This window comes from Lactuca serriola, chromosome 1, assembly GCF_051521515.1.
Source record: "Lactuca serriola cultivar US96UC23 chromosome 1, Lser_US96UC23_V15, whole genome shotgun sequence".
NCBI classification, from domain to species: domain Eukaryota; kingdom Viridiplantae; phylum Streptophyta; class Magnoliopsida; order Asterales; family Asteraceae; genus Lactuca; species Lactuca serriola.
In genome coordinates, this window is record NC_136408.1 from 17,266,816 (window position 1) to 17,290,190 (window position 23,375).

The 23,375-nt window shown below is 33.0% G+C and overlaps 3 protein-coding genes across 4 annotated transcripts; 2 read left to right on the forward strand and 1 right to left on the reverse strand.

Annotated features, from left to right (window-relative positions):
* The first annotated feature begins 369 nt into the window (after positions 1 to 369).
* On the forward strand, positions 370 to 3,696 carry LOC145059639 (heparanase-like protein 1). Of its 2 annotated transcripts, none has more exons than XM_079007471.1 (10): positions 370 to 553; positions 1,074 to 1,315; positions 1,402 to 1,438; positions 1,518 to 1,701; positions 1,786 to 1,934; positions 2,015 to 2,248; positions 2,343 to 2,532; positions 2,602 to 2,727; positions 2,809 to 2,911; positions 3,025 to 3,696. In XM_079007471.1, exons 2-10 carry the CDS (start codon positions 1,106 to 1,108, stop codon positions 3,406 to 3,408), a joined length of 1,617 nt encoding a protein of 538 aa, XP_078863597.1. In that variant the 5' UTR covers positions 370 to 553; positions 1,074 to 1,105; the 3' UTR covers positions 3,409 to 3,696. The 2 variants fall into 2 exon arrangements, with proteins under 2 accessions (XP_078863597.1, XP_078863638.1); XM_079007512.1 differs by lacking the exon at positions 370 to 553 and adding an exon at positions 749 to 887.
* A 622-nt stretch (positions 3,697 to 4,318) lies between these two features.
* LOC145067669 (LYR family of Fe/S cluster biogenesis protein) lies at positions 4,319 to 4,857 on the forward strand. Its single transcript, XM_079014756.1, has one exon. The coding sequence runs from the start codon at positions 4,386 to 4,388 to the stop codon at positions 4,662 to 4,664; it is 279 nt and encodes a 92-aa protein (XP_078870882.1). The 5' UTR covers positions 4,319 to 4,385; the 3' UTR covers positions 4,665 to 4,857.
* Positions 4,858 to 10,915: 6,058 nt separating this feature from the next.
* Positions 10,916 to 14,082, reverse strand: LOC145059758 (SNAP25 homologous protein SNAP33-like). The gene is made up of 6 exons (XM_079007564.1): positions 13,864 to 14,082; positions 12,641 to 13,188; positions 12,420 to 12,513; positions 12,175 to 12,308; positions 11,237 to 11,334; positions 10,916 to 11,127 (listed from the first exon to the last, which is right to left on the reverse strand). Exons 2-6 carry the CDS (start codon positions 13,127 to 13,129, stop codon positions 11,028 to 11,030), a joined length of 915 nt encoding a protein of 304 aa, XP_078863690.1. The 5' UTR covers positions 13,130 to 13,188; positions 13,864 to 14,082; the 3' UTR covers positions 10,916 to 11,027.
* Positions 14,083 to 23,375: the final 9,293 nt, after the last annotated feature.

The window sequence follows — 23,375 nt, forward strand, 5'->3', positions numbered from 1 at the left end:
CCTCTATATTTCTAACAATAGTTTTATGAGAACAAAAAAAAATCATGTTAAATGATAAAAATAATAAAGAAATAATTTGTAAAATTGATTTTTCCAAATATAGAAACAGAAGACTGGATCATCAATTACCTCTTTTTCTTGATTTGATGTCATTTTAGGGTTATACCCACTACCTATGTGTTTTTTAGTTTTATGGAAATCATTACATTCTTGCAATATAATAATGGCGACAATTCTGATTAAAGTGCTCTTATTGCATGAAAAAGGAATCACAGTAAAAAAAATGTTTCTTTTCTACTAATAAGTTTTCCATTAAATCACACTAGTACACACATTAAAGATTCATTACCCAACTCTGAAAACATGTGAAATGAACTGACAAACAGCTCATCTCATCCCCAATTCAAAAGAAAGTAGCTCAAAAGTTGCAAACGGGTGTTCATTCACAACAACCGCCTATGGAATCCGGAGCAAAAGCTGCTTCCCTAGGAGTGTAGTTGTAGTTGAGCTGTTGAACTACTTCTTCGGTGCTTGAAGCTATAATCGCTTTCAGGTTAGTTCAACCACATCCATCTGGGGTTTTTACTTTTTAGTTCCTTCAATTTCGCCTCATATCTTCACGAGAATGTAAGAATTGAATTTTTTAAGTCTCGGAGAATCTCATTTTGACGTTTGTCGTTCTAGAATATTATTAATCTATGCATTGGGATCTGATTTTTGAAATTCAAACAAAGCAGGTTTCGTTTAAACAATAATGGTGTCGGTTGCTTAGCTTTTACTTTTGTGATTTTTGCTCGAAATGTTAAACACATCAAGAAAATTGCTCTCTGGAAAGAACAAATTTGCACAAATTACGGATATGAAAAGGAAAAGAACAATTCATTTTTGTAAGATGTACACTTTTTATTTTTCTTTTCTTTTTTACACTTTTACAAGAACACTATGATTTGTTTCTAACAAAAGGCAAGTATAATTCCTTAAAAAGGTATCAACAAGGGCCATTCAAGCAGTATACACTGTTGCTCTTCTGTATTCATCCTAACAGTTTCTTTTTTGCTCTAAATTGTAACCAGGCTGAGCTAGAAGTCAAGTTCTTTAACCATTAATGGAGTTTTTCGCATCATTGTTTCTATTTCTGGCATCGATTTCTGCAATTTCGGCACAATATGTTCAAGAGTCGGAACTTGTAATTAATGGAACTTTACCAATATCACATACAGATGCAAATTACATTTGTGCTACTATCGATTGGTGGCCTGATGACAAGTGTAACTACAATCATTGCCCATGGGGGTCGTCATCTGCTCTAAATCTGGTAAACACATCACATACTTTTCCATATACGTAACAAAAAAGAAAGATAGAAAATAATTTCTTTTTTCCATGGTATCGTATTTTCAGGATTTATCTAATCCGATTCTTACAAAAGCAGTCCAAGGTTTGTTTTTTTTTTAGTCCAATCGCAAGAACTTGTTCTTGATTTTTGCTCACTTGTTTTATTGATATGACTTAAACAGCATTTGAACATCTAAGAATTCGAGTAGGAGGTTCGTTACAAGATCAAGTGGTGTATGATGTGGGGGGTATCTCGGGTCCTTGTCATCCCTTTATAAAATTGAAATGGGGATTATTCGGATTCTCTAAAGGCTGTCTTCGTATGGATAGATGGGATGAATTGAATCAATTTTTTGTCAAGACAAGGTTATATTTTCTTTTATTTATAAGAAAAAAAAACGTGTGCTTCATTAATTTGATAGAAACTGAACTTGTTGATTGTATTTGTAGATCACTTGTCACCTTTGGCTTAAATGCACTTCGAGGAAGACACCAGATTAGGAAGGGGGTTTGGGGAGGAAGTTGGAATTCCAGTAATGCCCATGATTTTATAAAGTATACTGTTTCCAAGGGGTATCAAATACATTCATGGGAATTTGGTACTTGATTCATCTCAAATCCTTAGATTTGTTTTTACTTATATTATTATATGACACATTCATATCCTTTATTGGTGTAGGAAATGAGTTGAGTGGTAATGGTGTTGGCGCCATGGTCCATGCTGAACAGTATGGGAACGATTTAATTGAACTCAGGGGTATAATCGACAATCTATACAGACGAATCCAGCCAAAACCACTACTTGTAGCCCCTGGAGGGTTCTTTGATAAAGAATGGTTTGCAAAGCTTCTTAAGGAAACAGGTTCACAAATTGTCAATGTCATGACACTCCATATGTATAACCTTGGGCCAGGTAAAATTTAATTTACATCTTTACCCCTTTGTCATGTATGACATGACAGACTTATAATGCCAATGAGTTTTATTTTATAAATATATGTATCCAGGAATTGATCCGAATCTAGTGAAAAAGATTTTGGATCCCCATTTTTTGAGTAGGGCATCTATCACTTTCAGTGATCTCCATCAAATCATTAAAACGAATGGCCCGTGGGCTTCTTCTTGGATCGGGGAATCCGGTGGAGCATACAACAGTGGTGGTCTTCATGTTTCAGACACCTTTGTGAATAGTTTCTGGTAAATATATATATAAATGAGGGCATATTTGTAAAATCCCAGATCAAAAATTACTAAAATATTTTATAGGTACTTGGATCAGCTTGCAATGGCAGCTAAGTTCCACACACAAGTATATTGTCGCCAAAGTTTAATTGGTGGAAATTATGGTCTTCTTAGTAAAACAACATTTGCACCTAATCCTGATTATTACAGGTGATTTTAGTTTAATTTTATTTTTTTTAAACATGTTTATGTTATAAAACTTGGTTATACATGTTTTATTAAAACATGCAGTGCACTTCTATGGAATCGGCTTATGGGGACAGGGGTTCTTTCTGTAGAAAGGAGAAGTGTTGGGCCACATTTGCGCACTTATGCCCATTGTTCTAAAGGGAAAGTAAGTTATTTATTTATTTTATTCGCTATGATCTTGTAAAAATGGTGTGCAAAAGACAGAAATACCCTTTCTCATCCTGATATCATATTTTGTTGTTGTTGTTGTTGTTGTAGGCGGGCATAACATTGCTTTTGATTAACCTAAGCAACCAAACAGAATTCAGACTCTCTATTCACAACATCTTGAACACGAATTTGGTTACACCAAAAGTCACAAAAGTGTCTTTCTTTCATAAACTAAAGTCAACCTTTTCATGGATCGGGTCAAAGTCAACCGATGCAAAACTTACACGAGAGGAATACCGATTGACACCACAAGGAGGTGATATTAAAAGTAAAACAATGCTTTTGAATGGGATTCCATTAATGGTCACAAAAACCGGAGAAATCCCACAAATGAAACCTGCTTTTGTGAATGTGAATTCTCCGGTTTCCATTGCTCCTTTGAACATCAAGTTCATTCAGTTTCCCAACTTCCAGGCGTCAGGTTGTAAATGACGCATTAAGGGTTGTACCTTGACACGGTTGGTGATGTGATTGTGATGTTTGTAATGTATCCTCATCCTGTATATGTATAATGAAAAAAATTGTTCAAGTGTAGAAGAGCTTTGCAATTGCGAAAGAGCATTGTGAAGTTGATAAGTTCCACTTTGAACCACTTTGTTTAAACTGTTGTGGTCCAAGTGTCCCCTTTGGGTTAAAAAAATGACACTTGACCACCCTCAACTATGAAAATTTCATAATTAATAGTACGTTACAATATACAACATTATGGTTAGCTTGAAATTCCATGTGATGAAATTGTGTAGATGTTTTCTATTTTTATAAATAAATATTTAGTTAAGATATGAAATATATATATATATATATATATATATATATATATATATATATATATATATATATATATATATATATATATATATATATCATATTTTTGGCTAAATGTTGTATTTAATACAAAAAAACCAAAAGGCTATTGGTTATTTTGACATAAATTAAATAAACAAGGATATTTTGTTATACACTACCCAATTGTGTAATTAGCCCTAAAAGTTCTATCAATTTATCTATAAGTTAGTAAAAGCATCTTCAATTTTATACTTTATTTTTAAAATATAAAATAAACCCACTCTAAATTCTGTTTTACATCTTAAAAATAAAGCGTAAAAATAAATTGCATGGAAGATGCCAAGATGGTGTAATTTATACTTTAAATTTCGAGAGTAAATATTCGATTCTTTATTTTTAGGGTGTAAAATAAAATTGGATTCAAACATTAATTTTATTTTACCCTTTATAATGACAAAAATAAAATAGATTGAAAATGCTCAAAAAAATCTACTTTGTAGTACAAATCGAAAATATAATTAGTATCAAATTAAAATACAGCGAGGAAAAGAAATTAGTTTCTCTAGCATAAATGGCAAATAAACACAGGCAAGGCAATAGACGCTCTTTCTCTCAGGAAAAAAATGGCAACGGCCGTGCCACCGCCGTCTCGAACGACAGTTCTGTCCCTTTTCCGGTCATTTCTGCGATCAGTCCGTCAGTTCCCTGACTACAACATCAGGGAGTACACCAAGCGCCGTACTATCGACGCTTTTCACAGCAACAAAACTCTGTCTAACCCTTCCTCGGTCGCCGCTGCTTTCGCCGACGGAAATTATCAGCTACAGGTTGCCAAAAGACAAGCTCTTGTGTACTCATTCTACTCTCCCAAACTCAAAAGCATCATGGACATCAAGCATTGATCGATTTGAATGGTATTTATATGTGTTGTTAGGGTTTCAAAACCACTTTACATTACATAGAGTTATAACTGAATTCAATAATGGCTAATCCATAGTTTCTGAAGCTTTATTTTATGGCAAGAAGTTGCTTGTAAATCATGGATATATATGATGTTCAATTCGCCCAGGAAATCTATGTTTTCCCTTTCTTTTATACATTGTGATTTTTTTTCCTGAATGAATTAACTACATGTGCTTAATGATTTAATAATTTTGTTTGTTTTGATGATTTTTAAAACATAAAATTCGACTCTATTTGTTATCTAACCATTTTATGAGTTGGGCAAAAAACTATTTTTATATAATGGTATCACGACAACTAGGTAAACTTTGATTTGGATGTATACCGTCATTGAAACTTTGACGACTTTATGAAATATCAAAGGATGGTCGGCTACAGTGGAAATACACCGTCATAATTATACCTTTTTAAAAAAAAATCCGCAAATTAAAAAAGCAATAAAAATTTAACAAACTATTTACAAATTTCAAAAAACAATTTCATGTAATAAAAAGAACTGTAAATGAACAAAACGAATTTATTCATTTAAGTTAGTCGAACAAACAAACGGATAAACAAACAAGTGTCTTCCCTCTTTGAAGTTGAAGGTTCAAATCTCGTCGTGAATATTAGTGAATTAAGTGTTAGCTTAAGAGTAGATTATATATCTATATTTGTCGGTTAAAAAAAAAACAAACAAGTTTTCTTATTAATATTCGTTCATTTAATAAACTATATTGTTTATGTTCGTTCGTTTATGTCCATGAATATGCATAAACAAACATAGAATATAGTTAACAAACATATATGAACATAAACACAACTAAATGAACAAAGATAAACAAACTCAACTAACATATATGAACATAAACAAACATATAATATAGTAATGTAATAAAAAATAATTGAACATATATAAACATAAATAAATTTAAGCGAACTGACATAAATGAACGAACGAGATCATTGTTCATGCTCGTTCGTTTAACTAAACGAACACGAATTTTTATTCATGTTCATTTATTAATAAATTAACAAACATAAACGAACTTTCTATTGAACGATTCATGCCGAACGTTCAGTTTGTTTACAACTCTAAATTTAATAGATTTAAGTTTTTCAAACTTGAAATGTAAAACCATCCAGAAAACTAGGAACCTAAAAGGACTACTTCAAAACTAAAACTTGATTGACTTGATAATATATATATATATATATATATATATATATATATATATATATATATATATATATATATATATATATATATATATATTATTTTTTTTTCTACATTCAACTTGGCCTTGTTATTTTGATAAGTTAAATGATTTATATGTGATTATTATCTACAACACCAAATTAGACAAAATTAGTTAGACAAAATTTTGTTTTCAATAATTTATTATTATTATTATTATTATTATTATTTTCAGCTCTAAAATGAATAAAGAATAAAAATATTGATATCGTTAGGGAACGATATCATTTCGATACGTCCTAAATGATCATATTTTCATATCCATATGGTTAGAAAACTTTATCGTTTCAAATTCTTTGAGAAATTAAATATTTTCCTACATTTTATTCCTACCAAATCAAATGTTGACATGTGACACATTTAATAACATATTTAATGAAAATGATAATATTTTAGCCCACTTATTATCATTTAATGTGGGTAGGAGGATAGTAGGAATAAAATGTAGGAGGATATTTAATTTCTATTTGATTTTTCAAATCTTTATCTTGAAATAAAAAGGTGTATTTATCCAAAGAATCACAGTGAAGCCGAAAATAATCTTTTCAATTATGAATATATATTTTTTGGACACCAAAGCTTGTTGATACCCTCATCCTCGTAACAAATCTTATAGAGAAATTAAATATCATCTTACCTTTTGTTTTTACTTTTCTTCCTATCTATTTAAGATGATGACAAATGTACAAATTCAAAATCTCAATCAAATTTAAATTAAATTTAATGACACTTGTCACCATCTAAAGTAGGTAGGATGATATTAGGAAGAAAAAGTAGAAGACTATTTAATTTCTCAATCTTATAAGTACACTATAATTGCATGTTTTCCATGATTTCATTTGATTTATTACCTTACAAATTGGTATCTACATCAATTTATTTCAATTCTTTCATGTAATGATATACAAATAAAATTATTTAGAGAGTTGGTGATCAACCTAGAAAAAGTCATCTCTGCATCCCCAATTTGCTAGGTTACGAGGCATCTATCATCACAACCGTTGATACATGGTTCGGAGTTTCAATATGAATTCAAAATACGATTCGAAAGATCATATATGGCTGTGGTTATATCGTTTCAAATGTTTTGCATTAATATACTCTTGAATGGTTAGATAAAAGTTATATCGACTTTTTTGGATCAATACACTAAATAGTCTTCTTATCCTAAATAGGTAAAAAGATAAGTTACATATTGATCTTTCAGATTAATCGTTACATTTTTAATAGTTTGTTACTGATGAGAAACACCATACACCGTATATATTAGGCATTGATGGATGGTTAATAAAACCAAGATCACATTTAAAAGATTAACCTAAAATATTGGCTTATTAGTTTATTGAACATGAACCTAAACAAAAATCATGTTAACCTGTTTTTAATTAACGAATACTTTAAAAATTAAGGAAGTCCATAACTAATTCTAGAAATAAGCTCATATTCAATCTATTCAACTGTGTAAAGTTTAATTAATAAATTCTACGTCATCATACTAATTTACCTTTTGAATTTTAGAATTTATTTGAATCTTCAATTCTGTTGCTAAAAAAAAACATTTCAAACATTATGTTAATTAAACTCTATCACAATTACAAAAGTAAAATACATAAAAACTTTAGCATGCTAGTATATGTACCAATCGATTCGTATAAATAATCAAATCACGAGGGTATACATACTCACTCACATAAAGGGATACATGAAGCAATTGAGAAAGTAGTATAGAATTAGCCTAATTTGAAGTGTATGATACCTAAAAAGTAAAATAGGCTAAATCATTACCGTTGATCTGGATGATTTTGTTTAACAACCAGCCAAATTTTATTAAAATACTATAGTTTCTAAGGTTTTTGATAAAATTTTCTTTACTGATAATATGGATCATATCTCTAAACTACAAAACTCCTAGCTATGAAATGTAAAAAAATCTGTCCTTCATATATTCAATACTACCTCAACAACCATTGTGACAACTCAACAATGCATCATCTCATAAAACTACCAAACGTAAAATCTAAAACCCTCAAATAAAATTGGGATGGTTTAGTATGAGCTAAGTTAATTAATAAAGACTTACTTTAACATCATCAACCACGTGCTAAAATCTAAATATTAGTGCTGTAAAAAAACAATTAACAGTTGAATTTTCGATTAACCGTCTGTATCAAAAAAAAGCCTTACTGTAACCGATTGAAAAATCCGAAAGTTTTACTATAGTTTCATTAACCAAATCCCTAAAAAAAGCCAAAAAAGATCGGTTCCGCTGATTGGCTTTTTTGTTGAAAAAATGGGTTAATTAATGAAGATCAAAATGAACTTGGACAATTCTCCAATTGTGTACATATATTTTCTTAAATCTATAACTTCGACTCTACTGCTTGAGTTACATGCATGAAACCATGTTTAGGATAATCCCCGATTTATGGCAAAAATAGCGATACAAAACATAGAAGTGTACAATTAATAATTTGTTGAGAAAATGTAGATGAAGAGTTAACCTCTGCCAAACCAAAAAACCTGTATATATAATATAGATATCCGACTGTTAATGGCGGGAAAAGTTGTGCCTTTTGGGAACAAACACGTGCACTCCACACCTCCCAAACTCACAATATAGCATAGACTAAGTTCACCATGTCTCAAATTACTTCCCATCACACTAATTAAATAGTTTGATGACACTACAATCACCGATACTTTTTGGTTTCTGATATACACTCAAATGTGTTATAAAGCATAAAGAAATGAAAAACCACGCAGCATTTTTAGGAAGTTTTACGATTGGAATACTTGCTTAATTTGTATATACTATTAATTAAACTTCATCTTCCTACATATTACATGACTTATGTTCCGGGTGATAGACTTCTTGAACCATCATACTTATATCTTTTAGTCATAACCTAATTAACCACTGTTTTTGAGAAAGAACAGTACTAAATTATATGTTTACAAGAATGAGTGGCTTTGTACAACTGTAACGAAAAAGAAAACCATTAAAGTTGGTATATATCTTTTGTCCAAAGTCGTTCATTCATGCAAAGTGTAATGTTTCTGGTAATTTTTAGCAAGATCGAACAATGGTTCAAAAAGTCGGGAAACATAAGGTGAAGAATATTTACGTGAGGTTTAGTTATGGAGAGGGTTGGGTCCCCCAGGAACTAGTCTCTTCTCTGTGCCAAATCTTGTATCCTTCTCTTCAGATAGATTCTTGAACAGTCGTCGACATCGTAGGCAATAGCAATTAGACATGGTAGATGTTCTTGAACATTGAGGATGGTGGTTGTGGTTGCCTTCACGGTGGTTCACCGGAGCTTGTAACGTGGTTGCAATGAGGCAGCATAGATAGGCAGCTGCTAGAACCTGATGACCGGAAAATGAGGTCTTCATGGTGGTGGTGGTGGTGGTGATGGTGTCTGTGACTAATATATATATGTATATACAAGGTATCCATAAATAAGTTGTTTTGGGTTGTTACGCATTTAATGAATGAATCAAAGGTATTTAGTATGTGTGACATTTCGGGATCCATGGAATTTGTCAGGCTGAGGTGGTTTGTATACAATAATACGACCAAAGAGGCTATGGTCCAAAGCTTACAGAAATACTTAATTCGTATGTTTGTTCCAAAATGGTAATTTCTGCAGCATATTGAATTCTAGGCAGAAGGCCCCGGCCGGGGTTGGGTTGGGAGATGGAATTCTCATTTCTGTATAAAGAATTTTATTGTAATCTCAGCAGTCAGCAGTACCTTTCCTGGGTTGCTCAAACTAGAACTCATTCATGATGTTACATGACAAATAAGACTCATCAACTCTACAACTCCTTTTAAACAATGTACAACTACCCAAGCTTCACAACTGGATATACAAACTCAAATACTATTAATGTTTCTTTTTTGACTTTTTGGGAAAAGAGACCCACCTCTCATTTCTTTATTCACTTAATGGTTGAAAGGAAAAAAAAAATTAGTAGATGGGAAAACAGGGAAATGGTCACTCTCTTAATTAATACATTAACTCGTGTTTTTTTATGGCTTAACCCATTAAGTCGCTATATTGGGATTAAGTAAAAAAGAAAGCCATGTGTATAGCTACCCATATTAAGCTCGTTAAGTAAAAAAGACAATACCTTAGTGGGAAAAATGTAATCTTTTAAGATAATATGTTTGTTTCTTGTTTACTTAATGTAAAAAAAAAACGTCATAACAGAGAGTTGAAGAATTGAGGTTCTTCCCGAGTCGTAATTTTTTATACAATCTTGGCCTCATATCTGTCATTTTGTTAGATATTTTAAAACATTATTTATTGAAACGATATTTAAGGAAAAAAAACACAGGTTTAGTCATTGATATGGTGCAGGTATGATGAGTGATGAGGATGACAGTTGATAGTGTCAATAGCTAATTCGCTATTGCAAGCGAAGCATTTAAAGCTACTCTCTGCATAGCAACAGGTCCTAAAGATGGGTGTGGGACTGGGTTAGGTTAAAGCATGCATTGCTCTGTGTGTGTGTGTGTGTCTTCTAAAGTTGGACACAAGGCTACCACTTTTCTAATAACAAAAGATGCGACACTTTTTCAATTATTATATGATTATTACAATTTCAAATCCACATAACAATCAGTCTTTCAATCTTTACAAACAACACACCAGTCAATACTCAATTTCCATAACATCGTATGTGTAAAAGGATGTTCGATGTAGAAAGAGACTCTTAATTATATTCACCCAAAGGTAAAGACGTTGCTTCCATAATTCCTTATTCCTAGTTATGATTATCTAATTATGTTCCACCATTCTGCCTTGTTTATTAAAGGTTTAAAAAAATACTCAGTTTTAATCAACCGACTCATCATATAACCTTATCTCACTCTTATTTTATTTGTTTATTTTTCCTTGAACAATTAGAACATGTCAAACGCTTTAAATGAGATATGTAAACAATATATGGCTAGTAAAAGAATTCCAATGGCATAATAATCATGTGCATACATATGTAAATCTTTTAACATGAAACACATCATACAAAAAGGTAACAAAATAACACAAATTTATTGGATTTATTTTCCAAGCAAATGTCGAGCGCGTTGATTAACACCTTTAACTCTGAAATTAAGTTCATCCACATCATCTTGAAGAGGATCAAGAGCTTTGTTTTGCCTGCACAAAATTAAATTTTATTTTCAGGAAATCAAGTAACAAAAATTAACACAAACTTTTAAAATCTATAGACCTGAAATTAAATTTAAAAGAAAAAAAAGAAACAAACCTTTCGATCTCTGAACCCATGTCAACAGCCATTTCCTTAAGTTCCCCAAGTATGTTACTTAAGTCCGAGAGGGCATCATCTTGCTTTGTTTTCTCATACTGTTTAAATCACAAAATTAATGAATTAGAATTCAGAACCTCATAAACAAGTTTTTGATCTTTTTCTTTTTACTTAATCAATGTCTGTCTGGAGTAAGTGCTGTATAAACAAAGACTTCTCTTTTTGGGCCGAATGAATATGGAAAAATGGTCATTTTATCCTTCTGTCTAGAACTTACATGATATTTTCATAATTTTATGATTTTGACAACAAATGCATACTTGGAATCTTTTTGATTTATTTACAATTGCATGATATTTTTTATACTATTTGGATATATGTCAAAGGTTTTTTTGGTAGATTAATAACTACCTTTTGTTTTCATTTTTCATTGCTATTTCATGCTACATAAGTGTTCTCAACAATAATTCTAAATCCTTATAACTTGTTTTTATTATTATTATCTTTTCAAAACAAGGTAGATAATAAATTTAAAAGAAATAAAAAAGGAGAGTTTGCTGAAAGGGTAGCAACATAGAAAATGCGATCTTAATGGATAAAGACACCCATTAAGTCCATCAGTTTATATTAACTCAAAAAGAAACACCACTATATATTTGTCCAGATTAAGTTGTTTTCACATAACTCCATTAAGCCAAAAGGAAACAACAAGTTAGTCCGGTAAGCCATATATGAGCGTTTCTTTTTTGGCTTAATGCAGAAAGAATGACTTAATACAGAAAGTAAGGAAAAAAATCCTAACTTTTTACAAATTTATCCTTATTTAGTTTTTTCTTCAAATTCCTCAAGTGTGTCTTCTTTTTCTCAAATAATTTTTAAACAAGATTTATCAAGACAACACTTAATTAGAAAAAGAAAGAAAGAAGATCTTTACATACCTCAACTTTCTGCAATGCATTTGTAGGTTCAGAGGGTGGTGTTCTTGAATGTGATTGTCCTTTAGTTTGGGTGGTTGAAAGTCCAAGCTTTTCTCTTTGTTCCAAATGGGCACCTTTTCGAAGGGCAGGATCATCTAAAAATCACAAAAAACTTTAATAAAAAAAACTGTACAAAAAGATCACAAAACAAAATGTCCAATCTTTAAAAAAACGCATCAACACATAAAGTGTTCTATCATTATCACCTCTTGTAATCACAGGCCCTTTTATTGCATGACCCTTCTTAGGTTTCCATGTCCTAGAGAAAATGCCCCCAAGACTTCCTAACAGCTTCTCACCCTGCATCACAAAGTATAACTTCAAAATCCATCTACGGTTTTTGGTGATGAAGATGAGGAGGGCATTCACGTCTTTTGCATAAACAATAACAATAACAATAACAGTAACAGTGAGAAAAGAGTGATACCCTGCTAAGATCTTGTTCTATATCAGCTGCAGTCATGTGAGTGCGTGTGATCTGCTCACCCTGTTGATGCAAAGTGATCATAGTTTTAGTAGCATCTTCTCTTATGTTTTCTGCAATCTTTAAGGCACTATTCACAGTTTTTGTAGTCTCTTCAGCCTTATATGCAGCATATTGTTCTAGTTCTTGTACATCTTGGTTCTCAATTCCACCAGAATCAACAAAATCATTCTTATACTTGTTTCTTGATGCATAACTGAGTTTGTATCCTGATCCTTTAACTTCATCATCATCATCAAAAAGAGCAGCTCGGGAATCTTGGGTTAGTACAGAAGGTTCAGATGAAGTTCTCCTTGCAGGATTTGGTGTTGACTTTTTGTCAATCTCATCATCGGAATCGAATGGGTTTGAAGCATGTTGACCGGGGAATCCAGGGTCAACTGAGTTGTGTTTGGTAGGTCTATGGAAATGAGGTTTCTTGATCCCAAACATGGTGGATCTTGTTATATAGATTTTGCAGGGTTCAATTAGGAAAGAATCACACGATGTTCCTGGAAAAACAAAAATCAGATTAGAAATTAGATGGTAGTTTTGAAGTGAAACTTTTTGAAAATATCACCAAGAATCATGATATTTTTGTGCAATTATTCAATCACAAAGAAAAGAAAATAGTGAACTTTTTCAAATTTTATAATACTGTTGATATATTGTGCCCTCTTACATTTTCAAATTAAGTGCACCGAACTCTGAATTGCTCTGATTTATCAGACATCAGTTAGCCAAATATAACTAGCACCAAGAACAACAAATCCGTGGAGGTAAAAGAAAAAAGAAAACCAAAAATTCCCAAATTTTTAGGTCATTCAAGTGCATCAAGTAAATCAAAGCAAAATAAAAATCAACAAAAGAAACGAAGCCCATATGAATTAATAACAAAATAGCAAGAACACTTAGCAGAAACTGAGTATAGTAATTCTTTATGATTTGGTATGTTCTAGAAGTCGAACGTTAAACCTAAACGACATGAAAAACAGGGTGGATACACCCATTAGAGAAATCAAGGTAGGAGACAAAACCAACATGAATTAAGAACATATACTGCAAAAAATAGTTTCACAGTAACTGATTATATGGATCGTATGCGAGATGGGTGTGTTGAAAAAGTAAAAAATATAAACTAACAAACACAAGAAATATATGAAACTGGTGAATTTGCGGAGTAGTACCTGAGATTCTTGAACAAGAAGAGACAACCTTCGATTCGGGAGATGCGAGAGAAGGCTAAAGAGATAATATCTAAATGAATTGAAACTGAAAGGGGGAGAAACGGAATTTAAAGCAATTTGGCAAATGGGGAAAATTGAATACTAAAGAATAGTTCAATGAAAAGTCTACGATGGGTGTCGTTGAAAATTGGATGGGAGTAAGATCGTGATCGATGTCTGGAAGAATTGAAGAGATCAAACTTCAAAGAGGATATAGCATGGAAGAGAGGACAAGCGCGTAAGATCTTGGACTTTGAATTGGACTTCACCTTCACTTGATTTTGAATTCAAGTACTGTACAAATTGATTTATCCAACATAAAAATAAATTTTACCATAGTTTTGTTACTTTTGTGACTTTGTGTTGTATTTTCTGGAGTTCACATTTAATATTTGAACCAACGATTTGTAGTATAACGGTATGTCCTTGGTAATAGGTTGAGAACCAAAAGTGTAGTTTTTTAACTTTTTTTTTAATTTTTTTTAACTATCAATATTTTTAATTTAATTATCATCGTACAATGAGTGAGATGACAAACGGGCAACAAGCTACGCCGCTAAGCCTTTTTGTATGGTAAAATTAATTCTTTCAAATATTACATACATGAATCTCGGCGATATAACATTGTTATGCATGATCCGTTGTACTCTATTAAGAAGCTCTACTGCATCCGACGCGATGAAACCAAACGTATCAAATGCAAATGATATGAACATGTGTTGATTTTCCATGCACGATTTATCATGTTTTGTGACTTTGCATGTAGCAGCTTTTAAAGCAGTATGTCTCGCCGTGAAACCCCTAGCCCTCAAGCCCACGAGAGGGGATACCCCTGTAAGGTCCACATATGCGTGTTTCCCTCCGCCCCATCCAAAAATCAAAATGTCAATCGGTTTGAGGGTTGACTTTTCTTCTGTCGAGTCAGTCAAGAAATTAACAGGTGCCTCTTTCTTAGTGGAAACCCCGACATGCTTAAATATGTCAAACAAAACATCCCTAACCGTATTGTGCATGCATTTGAACCCCGAGAGTTCTTTATAGTGAACTGCATACTCTCCAAAAGAGTCCAAACATGTCTTGCGACACACCAGACATATCTCGTCAGCTGAGAATATTTGAATTATGAGTCGATATTTGAGGATAGTACGATACTCCACAGGAGACAAATGTTGGCCAAGCCTATCTATAGGGATAGCTAGAAGAAAATCTTGAGCATGTGATGCACGTAAGCACTGGAAAACCGCTTTCTATCGAGCCGTCATGTCGAGATGCACTTCCATATCTTGGACAATTTTACGAAAAAGAGTAGTCACCAGTGTATTATGGGATTTAGGGGGCAGTGTCTTTAGTAGTAAAATTGTTATTGTCAAAATCTAGAAGCTTGTTACGAAGAGAAGCCAATGCACAATCATAATCAGAATCCATACCATATATGTCGCTATCTCGTAAGATGTGGTCTTGCAATACCCAAGATTGGGACCTTGAGGCAACAAAAGCATATGAGGTAGCCTCTACTGTCGAGTATAAACCCAAACCTCCAAACCTAATGGGTAAGGAAGCAATTTGCCACTGTATGTCGCCAAAGAAAGGGTCACCACAAACCACAATGTCCTCAACCGTCCTGCGCAACCCATTATCAAAGAATATTGTCGCCTCCTCCATGTGAACGTGTTGACACGTCCTCAGCCCAAAGAAAAGCTTAACAATACCCATACAAGACCGAAGCAGAAGAAGCTCACTCTGAGGGTCAGATAATTGTGGAAGAAGGCGCATCATGTCACACCCCCAAACTGGAACGGCGGAAACGTTCGAGGGCGGAGGACGTCATGTACAGTATCACAACAATTTTATAATAGTAATCAAAGTAGCAACAACAATCATTGTATTAATAATATAGGCTTTACATTGTACTTGATTTACATAATGTTTGACTCCAAAAGCAAAAAAGCAAAACAAACACTTGAAGCTACTATGCTCTGTCTTCTCGAAACCTGTACGTGTACCTGTCTACTAGTTTCCTGAGAATACAAATGATTTTGAAAAACATCAACATTGAATGTTGGTGAGTTCATAAGCATTTTGTTTTAGAAAATAAGTTATGTTCCTTGAAAATGTTTGTGTGTTCATTCAGAAAATCCTATACTTTCTCAATAAAATGGAATGTAGTCTTAGGCCTTAAGACCAAAATATATATGTTTCTTATGCTTAAAGAATATAATGTAACGCTTTGATTTCATAAAAGAAATGTAACCCATATTGGTTCCTATTATGGTTCTTAACCTAAGAGTAAGTAATCGTATTTGTTTCCAGAAAGTTGAATTGTAAACTGTTTACTAGTAAAATAATGATGTTTATTCCTGGAAAATCCTGTATTTTCCATAAAACCGAATTGTAGTCTTAAACGTTCCAAGACCGAAAAGTATAAGTATAATTGTCATACTTAGTTTAATGATACGTAGTTTTATTAATAAGTAAAACTAGTTGAAGACGTGTTTGTACTGTAACCAGATATGATGTTGATATCCTCCTATGATCACTTTGTCCATACGAGTTATATAAAATCGAGGTCGAACAAGCAGTTGAATGGGTGAATCTGCCCTAATCCCACAACCAAACAAGGAACAAGAAGTAAGACGGAAATCACACATTCCATTGTTTACCGGACATAAATTTTTATATAACCCTGACATATACACTAAGTAGCCACATAGTGAATACCCCTTTAATTCTGTTTGAAAATATATCATTACGTAAATATTTAGTTAATGCTTATTGTGAGTGTTCATTATAACCATGCTAATATGACTAATGGCCTGCACGACGTTCTTCAGACGTCGGAAAGTTATGAAGTATGTCACCCTAGACTTGCGGGTCTAACTGTATCGAACAACTGAGGTACGGAGTTGTCAATCCCGTATAGATCTATACACAAAATCATGCTCTCCCTCCAGGAGACTCTGGTTATAATTCAGGATTTTAATGGGTACCATGTTTGGTACAACGAAGGAGTGACTCACAATCTCATATTAACTAGTTTACATAAAGTGTGTTGAAGTTATCTTTTCCTTGTTGTCGTTTGTATTATCCTTTTATAGTATTCACAATGTATAAAATAATCATATTTTTATATAATTATTCCTTTGACCCAAAAGAGTAAAATAACGTGAATGTTTCCTCAAACTATACATATTATAGTTATCTTGTTTGTTTGTTGAAAATAATTATCTAATCATTTATATAAATACATAGTAAATATCTTGTCTAGATGTTTTTAAATGAATTTGTCCTTAAAACTTACATCTAACACAAGTATAAAAACATTTAATACGACAAAAACAATTTCTACTTTTTGACTTTTCTGTCCATGTTTTTATTAAAATTATAGAAAAATCATCGTAAGTCGAAATTTGGATCCATAAACTCTCAGGGGTTAGAAAATGAGTCTATTTTGTCCATAATATTTTTCCCTGATCTTAAGTGGTTCCTAACCAGAGTGAAAATGTTCATATTTACATACTAGTCCGAAAATGTTTTGAAATGATAGACAGTTTTGTAAAAATTACCATAAATTATAGAAAAATTGTATGAACGCGTGCGAGTAGTCCTTAAAAAGGTATAGACCTTAATTATTTGCATATTGAGCAGTTTTGAAATATATATTAAGTTTAAGCAGGGTAAAATAGTCCGTGAACAGATCACAACTTTTCTGTAAGAAGCTGATTTTTAAGCTTCGATATGTTTAGTGACCTAACTTGTATTTTTAGTTTACAAATCCTTTAGATCATACAAATAGGATTTGTTTACTTGTATCCCCCCTAAAACTTGGAAAAACTTGAAAAGGAAGGGGTATGAACTCACCTTGATTGGATTTCTTAATGGATAAAGAGATGAAGATGAAGATCCTCAAGCTTAGAACAGTTGAAGATGGTTAAAGAACACTTGAAGATGGTATTACCCTATGGATAATAACACATATAAATGTGTGTAAATGTAACAAAACCAGTATGAATGTGTATAAAAACACTAGATTAACAAGGAATGCTTACCAAAAATCCTAGGAACCAACTTGGAGGGATGGATCTTTGGAAGACTTGAACTTGTTCTTGAGAGTACTATGGAAGAATGAAGAAGATGAAGTGAGAGATGAAGATGAAGAGAGAGAGGGGGGAGAGGTGAACAAAATTTTATGGGGGAGGTAGGGTGGGTAGGGGGTAAGGGGTGGGGTGAGGTGATGTTTGCATTGTTATATGTTGGGTAATTGTCTTGATACATGTTGGATTGTTGGTTAATGTTTTATGTTGGGAAAAGATGTAACAATCATGTCACTAAGTTAACTTTACTTATTTTTATAAGAATCTAGGTAATTTATAAAATTAGGGTAATTTTTATCACTACTAGAAAACAGCCCTTTAATGACGCGCAAACAATGACACGCGGTGATTTACGATACGCAAAAGCGTGTGCCCTAAAAATAATGTTATCTCTTCTAAAATTTGAAGGATAGTGGACACGCTTTTATGCGTGCCCTAAAATTAATGTCGAACAAAAAAAATAAAAACACGGAGGGCACTTATTTAAAAATGGGTGTCGTCTAGAAATGTCGCTTTATATTTTTTTTAATGAAAGGCGCGTTCTTTTCTTTTGCAGCTGGGGGGAAATGAAAATCCCAAAAGTTTGAAAGGCCGCCATTGTTACCCTCTGCCTTATTTCCATCGTTCTTTTCTCTCTCTCTCTCTCTCTCTCTCTCTCTTTCTCTTTCTCTCTCTATCTCTCTCACTCTAATACCCCAAAAAAACCCTAATAACATCACCAATCCTCTTTTTTCCCACAACAAAATCGCAATATAATCCCGTCTTTTGAACAGATCAAACCCATAGGGGTTCTCGACGGAAGAGATACAACTTCATACGAGCCCTAATTTCTCATCTGAATTCATTAACTTCTTCAAATGGTTCTCAGACTTTTTTTTTCTCTCTCTACATTTTCTTCTCCTTCATTTCTCGATCCCCAAAAGGTCAGGAGAACGCTGCGTCTGCAATCGGATTTGGTCGTAATCCTGAGAGCGTTGAACGCCGGTGTATGCTCGGTGTTTGTTAAAATTCTCAAAGAAGGTCCCATGAAAGAGCAAGCAGTTGTCTCCTGGGCTGTATCGTTCGATTAACACAATTCATCAAACCCTAAATCATAAAGGAAACCTAGCCCCCATAGCTTTCTTCACACTTCACTTCCTCAAAGTTCTATCGGTAATACATCAAATTTTTCTTTGCTTTATACTATTTGTATGCGACCTTCTAATCTCTTTGACCCAAGTTCTATTTAGGCTCCGTATGGAGGAAGTATCTTCGTATGAGACATTCTAATCTCTTTCATCTTTTTTTACATCTCAACATGTTTCTCGGAAGCATCATAACTGGAACCGCGCTTCAGCAACTAAAAGAGTTCTTGGATCAGTCGCCATCCCGGAGAAGACAGAGGAAACCATGGATCCTGGTTCGTTGCTTTGGCCTGTAACCGAGCCTCAATTACAGTTGTACTTCTTGCTTGGACTCGTGTACTCAACCATCACCCCTATTCTCCTTCCATTTATCATCGTCTTCTTTGAGTTTTCTTATATGTTTATTCATCATATGAACACAAGTCAAGATTCGAATTTGATGCCTTCTGTTGACCTCAAGAATGCAATATCAGTGAATAGAAACTCAGAAGATTCAATGAATTCAGGGAAGATTATGTTTTTGCGATTTGCATATCTGTTATTGATTTCATGGTTGTGTAAGTTGTTAGGGTTTTTGTATGTTAACTTGGTTATGTTCAAAATATTGTGTTCAGGGGATATTCCAGCTGCTACAGAAGAAGATGTTAATGTTGCTGTGGATGCTGCTCACAAAGCTCTGCAAATTTCTTCACGAGAAAGCATTTTCAACCATGGAAGCTACCACACACAAACTGATACATCCAACTGTAGATGTTTTGCTGTCAATGCTTGCAGTAAGAAACCTGATCAGAACATTCATCTTGAATCTAAGGTAAATTTATATGAAGCTCTGCACTTCATTATGCTTTTCTGTGATTACAATACAGATTCTCGTATCTTAGCTGCTTTCTGCATATTTAACACTATGTTCTGTTTGATTTGCAGGTCTATATAGTTGTATATTGACAATACTATTATTGGAAAAGAACTTAGTTGAAAATTAGCAACTAGCAGTTCATTTATGGTGGACTTACAGGTATTGGACAGTGTGAGATGAGATAAGAAGGGTTTGGTTGTGGGTATTTTGTTTAGCTTTCTTCTTTTTTGTTTGAATTTTGATAATTAATTGGTGGACTTATAGGTAGTTGAGCATTTGTTCTGAGAGAGATGTTTGTTGGGCTAGGGCTTCTCTTTCACAGTCAAAGGAAATGAGTCATTCATTTCATTGTAACCAGCTGCATATGTTCCCTTCACTTTGACTATAACACAAGTATGCCTTTTTTTTAAAATATGAAATTGACTTTTGATGAAAGTTGATAGAGGAATATGTTTACTTATGTGCGCTTTTCTATATTTCAATTTTCTAGTGGAGGACTAAATTTAGGAAGACAGTGAACAAATCTGATAACGATGCAAGCACAAGGGCAATCGATTCTCTTGTGCAAATATAATATGTAAGATCACAATTTACCTTTCGTTATTTTTTCTTTATCTTACAACTTATTTTTTCTCCTTTAGACTGTGAAGTATTTCAACAATGAGCAATTTGAAGTTGATGAGCATGATAATTATTTAAAGAGTAAGTAGTTTTTATGCTACTCTCCTCACACAAATTTATTTATGTGAAAAGGGTAAAAAAATAAGTTTTATAATGTTTACCTCAGGGTATGAAGATGCTGCCTTGAAGACACAATGTAGTGCATGATTTGGGAGGTACCCAACTTGCATTTTTCTTATAAATATCTTGTGCTATAAACTTCTGATAATGACAATGACCCTTAACTTTGTTTTTAGGTTTTGCTTGAGCCGATTGAAATGACATGTGATCCAACCTATCTTGTTAATTTTGTGGAGTTATATACTATGTTGGCTTCCTTTCAATCTCATGAAGGAAGGGTGAGTGTTATTCTAGTTTACATGTTTTGAAGTACTTGCATGATTTTTTAAGTGTTACATGCCTCAAAGTAGATGCATTCTTTATCTGTAGATATTGAATTCATTATTCCATTAATACGCAACGCAACTAATAGATTCTATATGATTAACTTATGTGGTTTCTGAGAAACTGGTTTCATGTTACAGGTCCTAAACTCGCTTAATGGGATAAATGACATGAAGTCACGTCTAACATCGAAAGCCGAGTATGTCTTCTCTTATGATCTTACTGCTGGAATAATATTATTTCCTTTAGGGTCTAGAATTGGGATTAGTAGCAAGCAACATTGTATTTAAACTACACATATGTATTTTCTCTTTTTTTTTTTGTAGATACATGTTGTCAGGTCGGAAGAGAATGATGTGGGATATTAGTTTAATAAACATCAAGATAATTATTCCCTGGGAGAATGGGAAGTCAGAGATACATAAATTGGTATTGATTTCTTTTTAAATTGTCATACAAGGTTCACATTATTATTATTTGTATTTATATTAACTTCAAACCTTAACATACACAGGTACTTGGATTAACAGCTGTCACCTTTTCATCCAAGCATGATGTTAGCTGTCACCTTATGGGAAGCTTGTTGTTTCATGGTATCATAACTGCAAATGTGATGGAAGGATCGGTTGATAGTGAGCTTCAAGTGAACTACAATAACATTCATAAGGTGAAGTAATTTTTCTAGCAATTTATGCAATGATGAATTGATGATAACTTATTTTGATTATACTCGCCAGGTATTATGGGAGCCTTTCCTTGAACCCTGGAAGTTCCAAGTAAGCTTAAGAAGAGAGCAAGGAAAAAGTGCCCTTCAAAACAACCCAGTCATGACAGATTTTCATCTCGAGTCAACAATGAATCTCAATATCAATGTTACAGAATCCTTGATTGAGGTTGCTTTCAGAACACTTGTAATGGTTTCTAGCTATTTTCTCTAAAAAGATTCTATTTTGATGTTAGGTCATACTCACAAATGCAACAACAATGCCATTTGAAGTCAGATTCGATATCCCATTTGGTGTATCTCCCAAGATTCTGGACCCTGTATATCCAGGACACGAGTTTCCTCTTCCTCTACATTTATCAGAATCAGGTCGGATAAGATGGCGTCCATTAGGGAACACTTACCTATGGAGTGAAGCTTATAACATTTCCATTATTCTTTCTAATGAAAGTAATATTGGACATTTGAGGTCATTTGTCTGCTACCCTAATCTAATCATATAGAATCTTCTCCTTTGATCTTACTGGACTATTATTTACTATAGGGTCTAGAAATGAGATTATTACTAATAACAATAGATAATTACTTTGCTCTTCATGGGATTTTCAGGTATTATGTTACTTGGCTTCACTATTTTCAAAAAACATAAACTTGTTTTTGGCAAGATGAGGTACCAAGTTATGTAGTCAATAATCTTTATTTATTTTTATTTTTTAATGTGTTTGGAATTGGATTAGTTATGATGCTTTGACCTAACTCTAACATATATATTGTTTTGGTAAGCTCTAGATTCCAAAAATGAAAGCTGTCAGTGACACTAAAGACCTTAAAGAAGACCTTAATTATCAAGAAACGTAGGATGATATGACAATCAATGTATGTGTTATTATTCATATGGATAGCGAGTTTACTTTTCATGTCATTATTATTTATTTCTTTTTTTTGTTTGCAGTTTCTTGCAGAAACTTTGGATGTTGTTCAAGACATTGATTGGGTCATTTCTCTGTTGCTAGGTAACCTTCTCAACAACAACATTCTACTTAAGCAGGTGATTAATCAAGATTAAGGGAGACTTGTAATCATGTTTGGCATTCCTTTCCAGTAAGAAACAGAGTTGTATGATTATTTGTTAGTTTTATAGGAATGTATAACCCATGTTAGCAATGTATTATTTTTGTTTAACATTTGAATGATTCTTTGTATGACATTATAATTTGTGCAATTTATTTTATTTTTTGAGTATGAAATTTTATTTTATATTATGCAATGGATTGTATTTTTTGTATATGGTATTTTATTTCTATTATGAGAAATTAAATGCAATTTTAATTTAAAAATTAATAAACATATAAATTTATTTTTTTTAAACATTTAAATTTACGATACGCAAAAATGTGTGTCATCTTCATTTATGACATGGCCTTTCTTGACAGGGGCTTTCTTGATACGCATTGCGTGTCATTAACACGCGCGTCGTAAGGTTACGACACGCGAATGTGTGTCTTCTTCCTTTATGACAAGGCCTTCCTTGATACGCATTGCGTGTCGTAAACGCGCGTCGTAAATGCGCGCCGTCTATAGACAACGCGCAAAAGCGCGTCGTCTCTCTTTAT

Excerpts from the sequence above, each read along its gene's own strand:
- LOC145059639 (XM_079007471.1), top strand. The coding sequence starts at position 1,106 with ATGGAGTTTTTCGCATCATTGTTTCTATTTCTGGCATCGATTTCTGCA. Across the intron at positions 1,316-1,401 it reads CGTCATCTGCTCTAAATCTG|GATTTATCTAATCCGATTCT; the intron begins GTAAACACATCA and ends TCGTATTTTCAG. Across the intron at positions 2,912-3,024 it reads CCCATTGTTCTAAAGGGAAA|GCGGGCATAACATTGCTTTT; the intron begins GTAAGTTATTTA and ends TTGTTGTTGTAG.
- LOC145067669 (XM_079014756.1), top strand. The coding sequence starts at position 4,386 with ATGGCAACGGCCGTGCCACCGCCGTCTCGAACGACAGTTCTGTCCCTT.
- LOC145059758 (XM_079007564.1), bottom strand. The coding sequence starts at position 13,129 with ATGTTTGGGATCAAGAAACCTCATTTCCATAGACCTACCAAACACAAC. Across the intron at positions 12,514-12,640 it reads TAGAACAAGATCTTAGCAGG|GGTGAGAAGCTGTTAGGAAG; the intron begins GTATCACTCTTT and ends TTTGTGATGCAG. Across the intron at positions 11,335-12,174 it reads ATGCATTGCAGAAAGTTGAG|TATGAGAAAACAAAGCAAGA; the intron begins GTATGTAAAGAT and ends TGATTTAAACAG.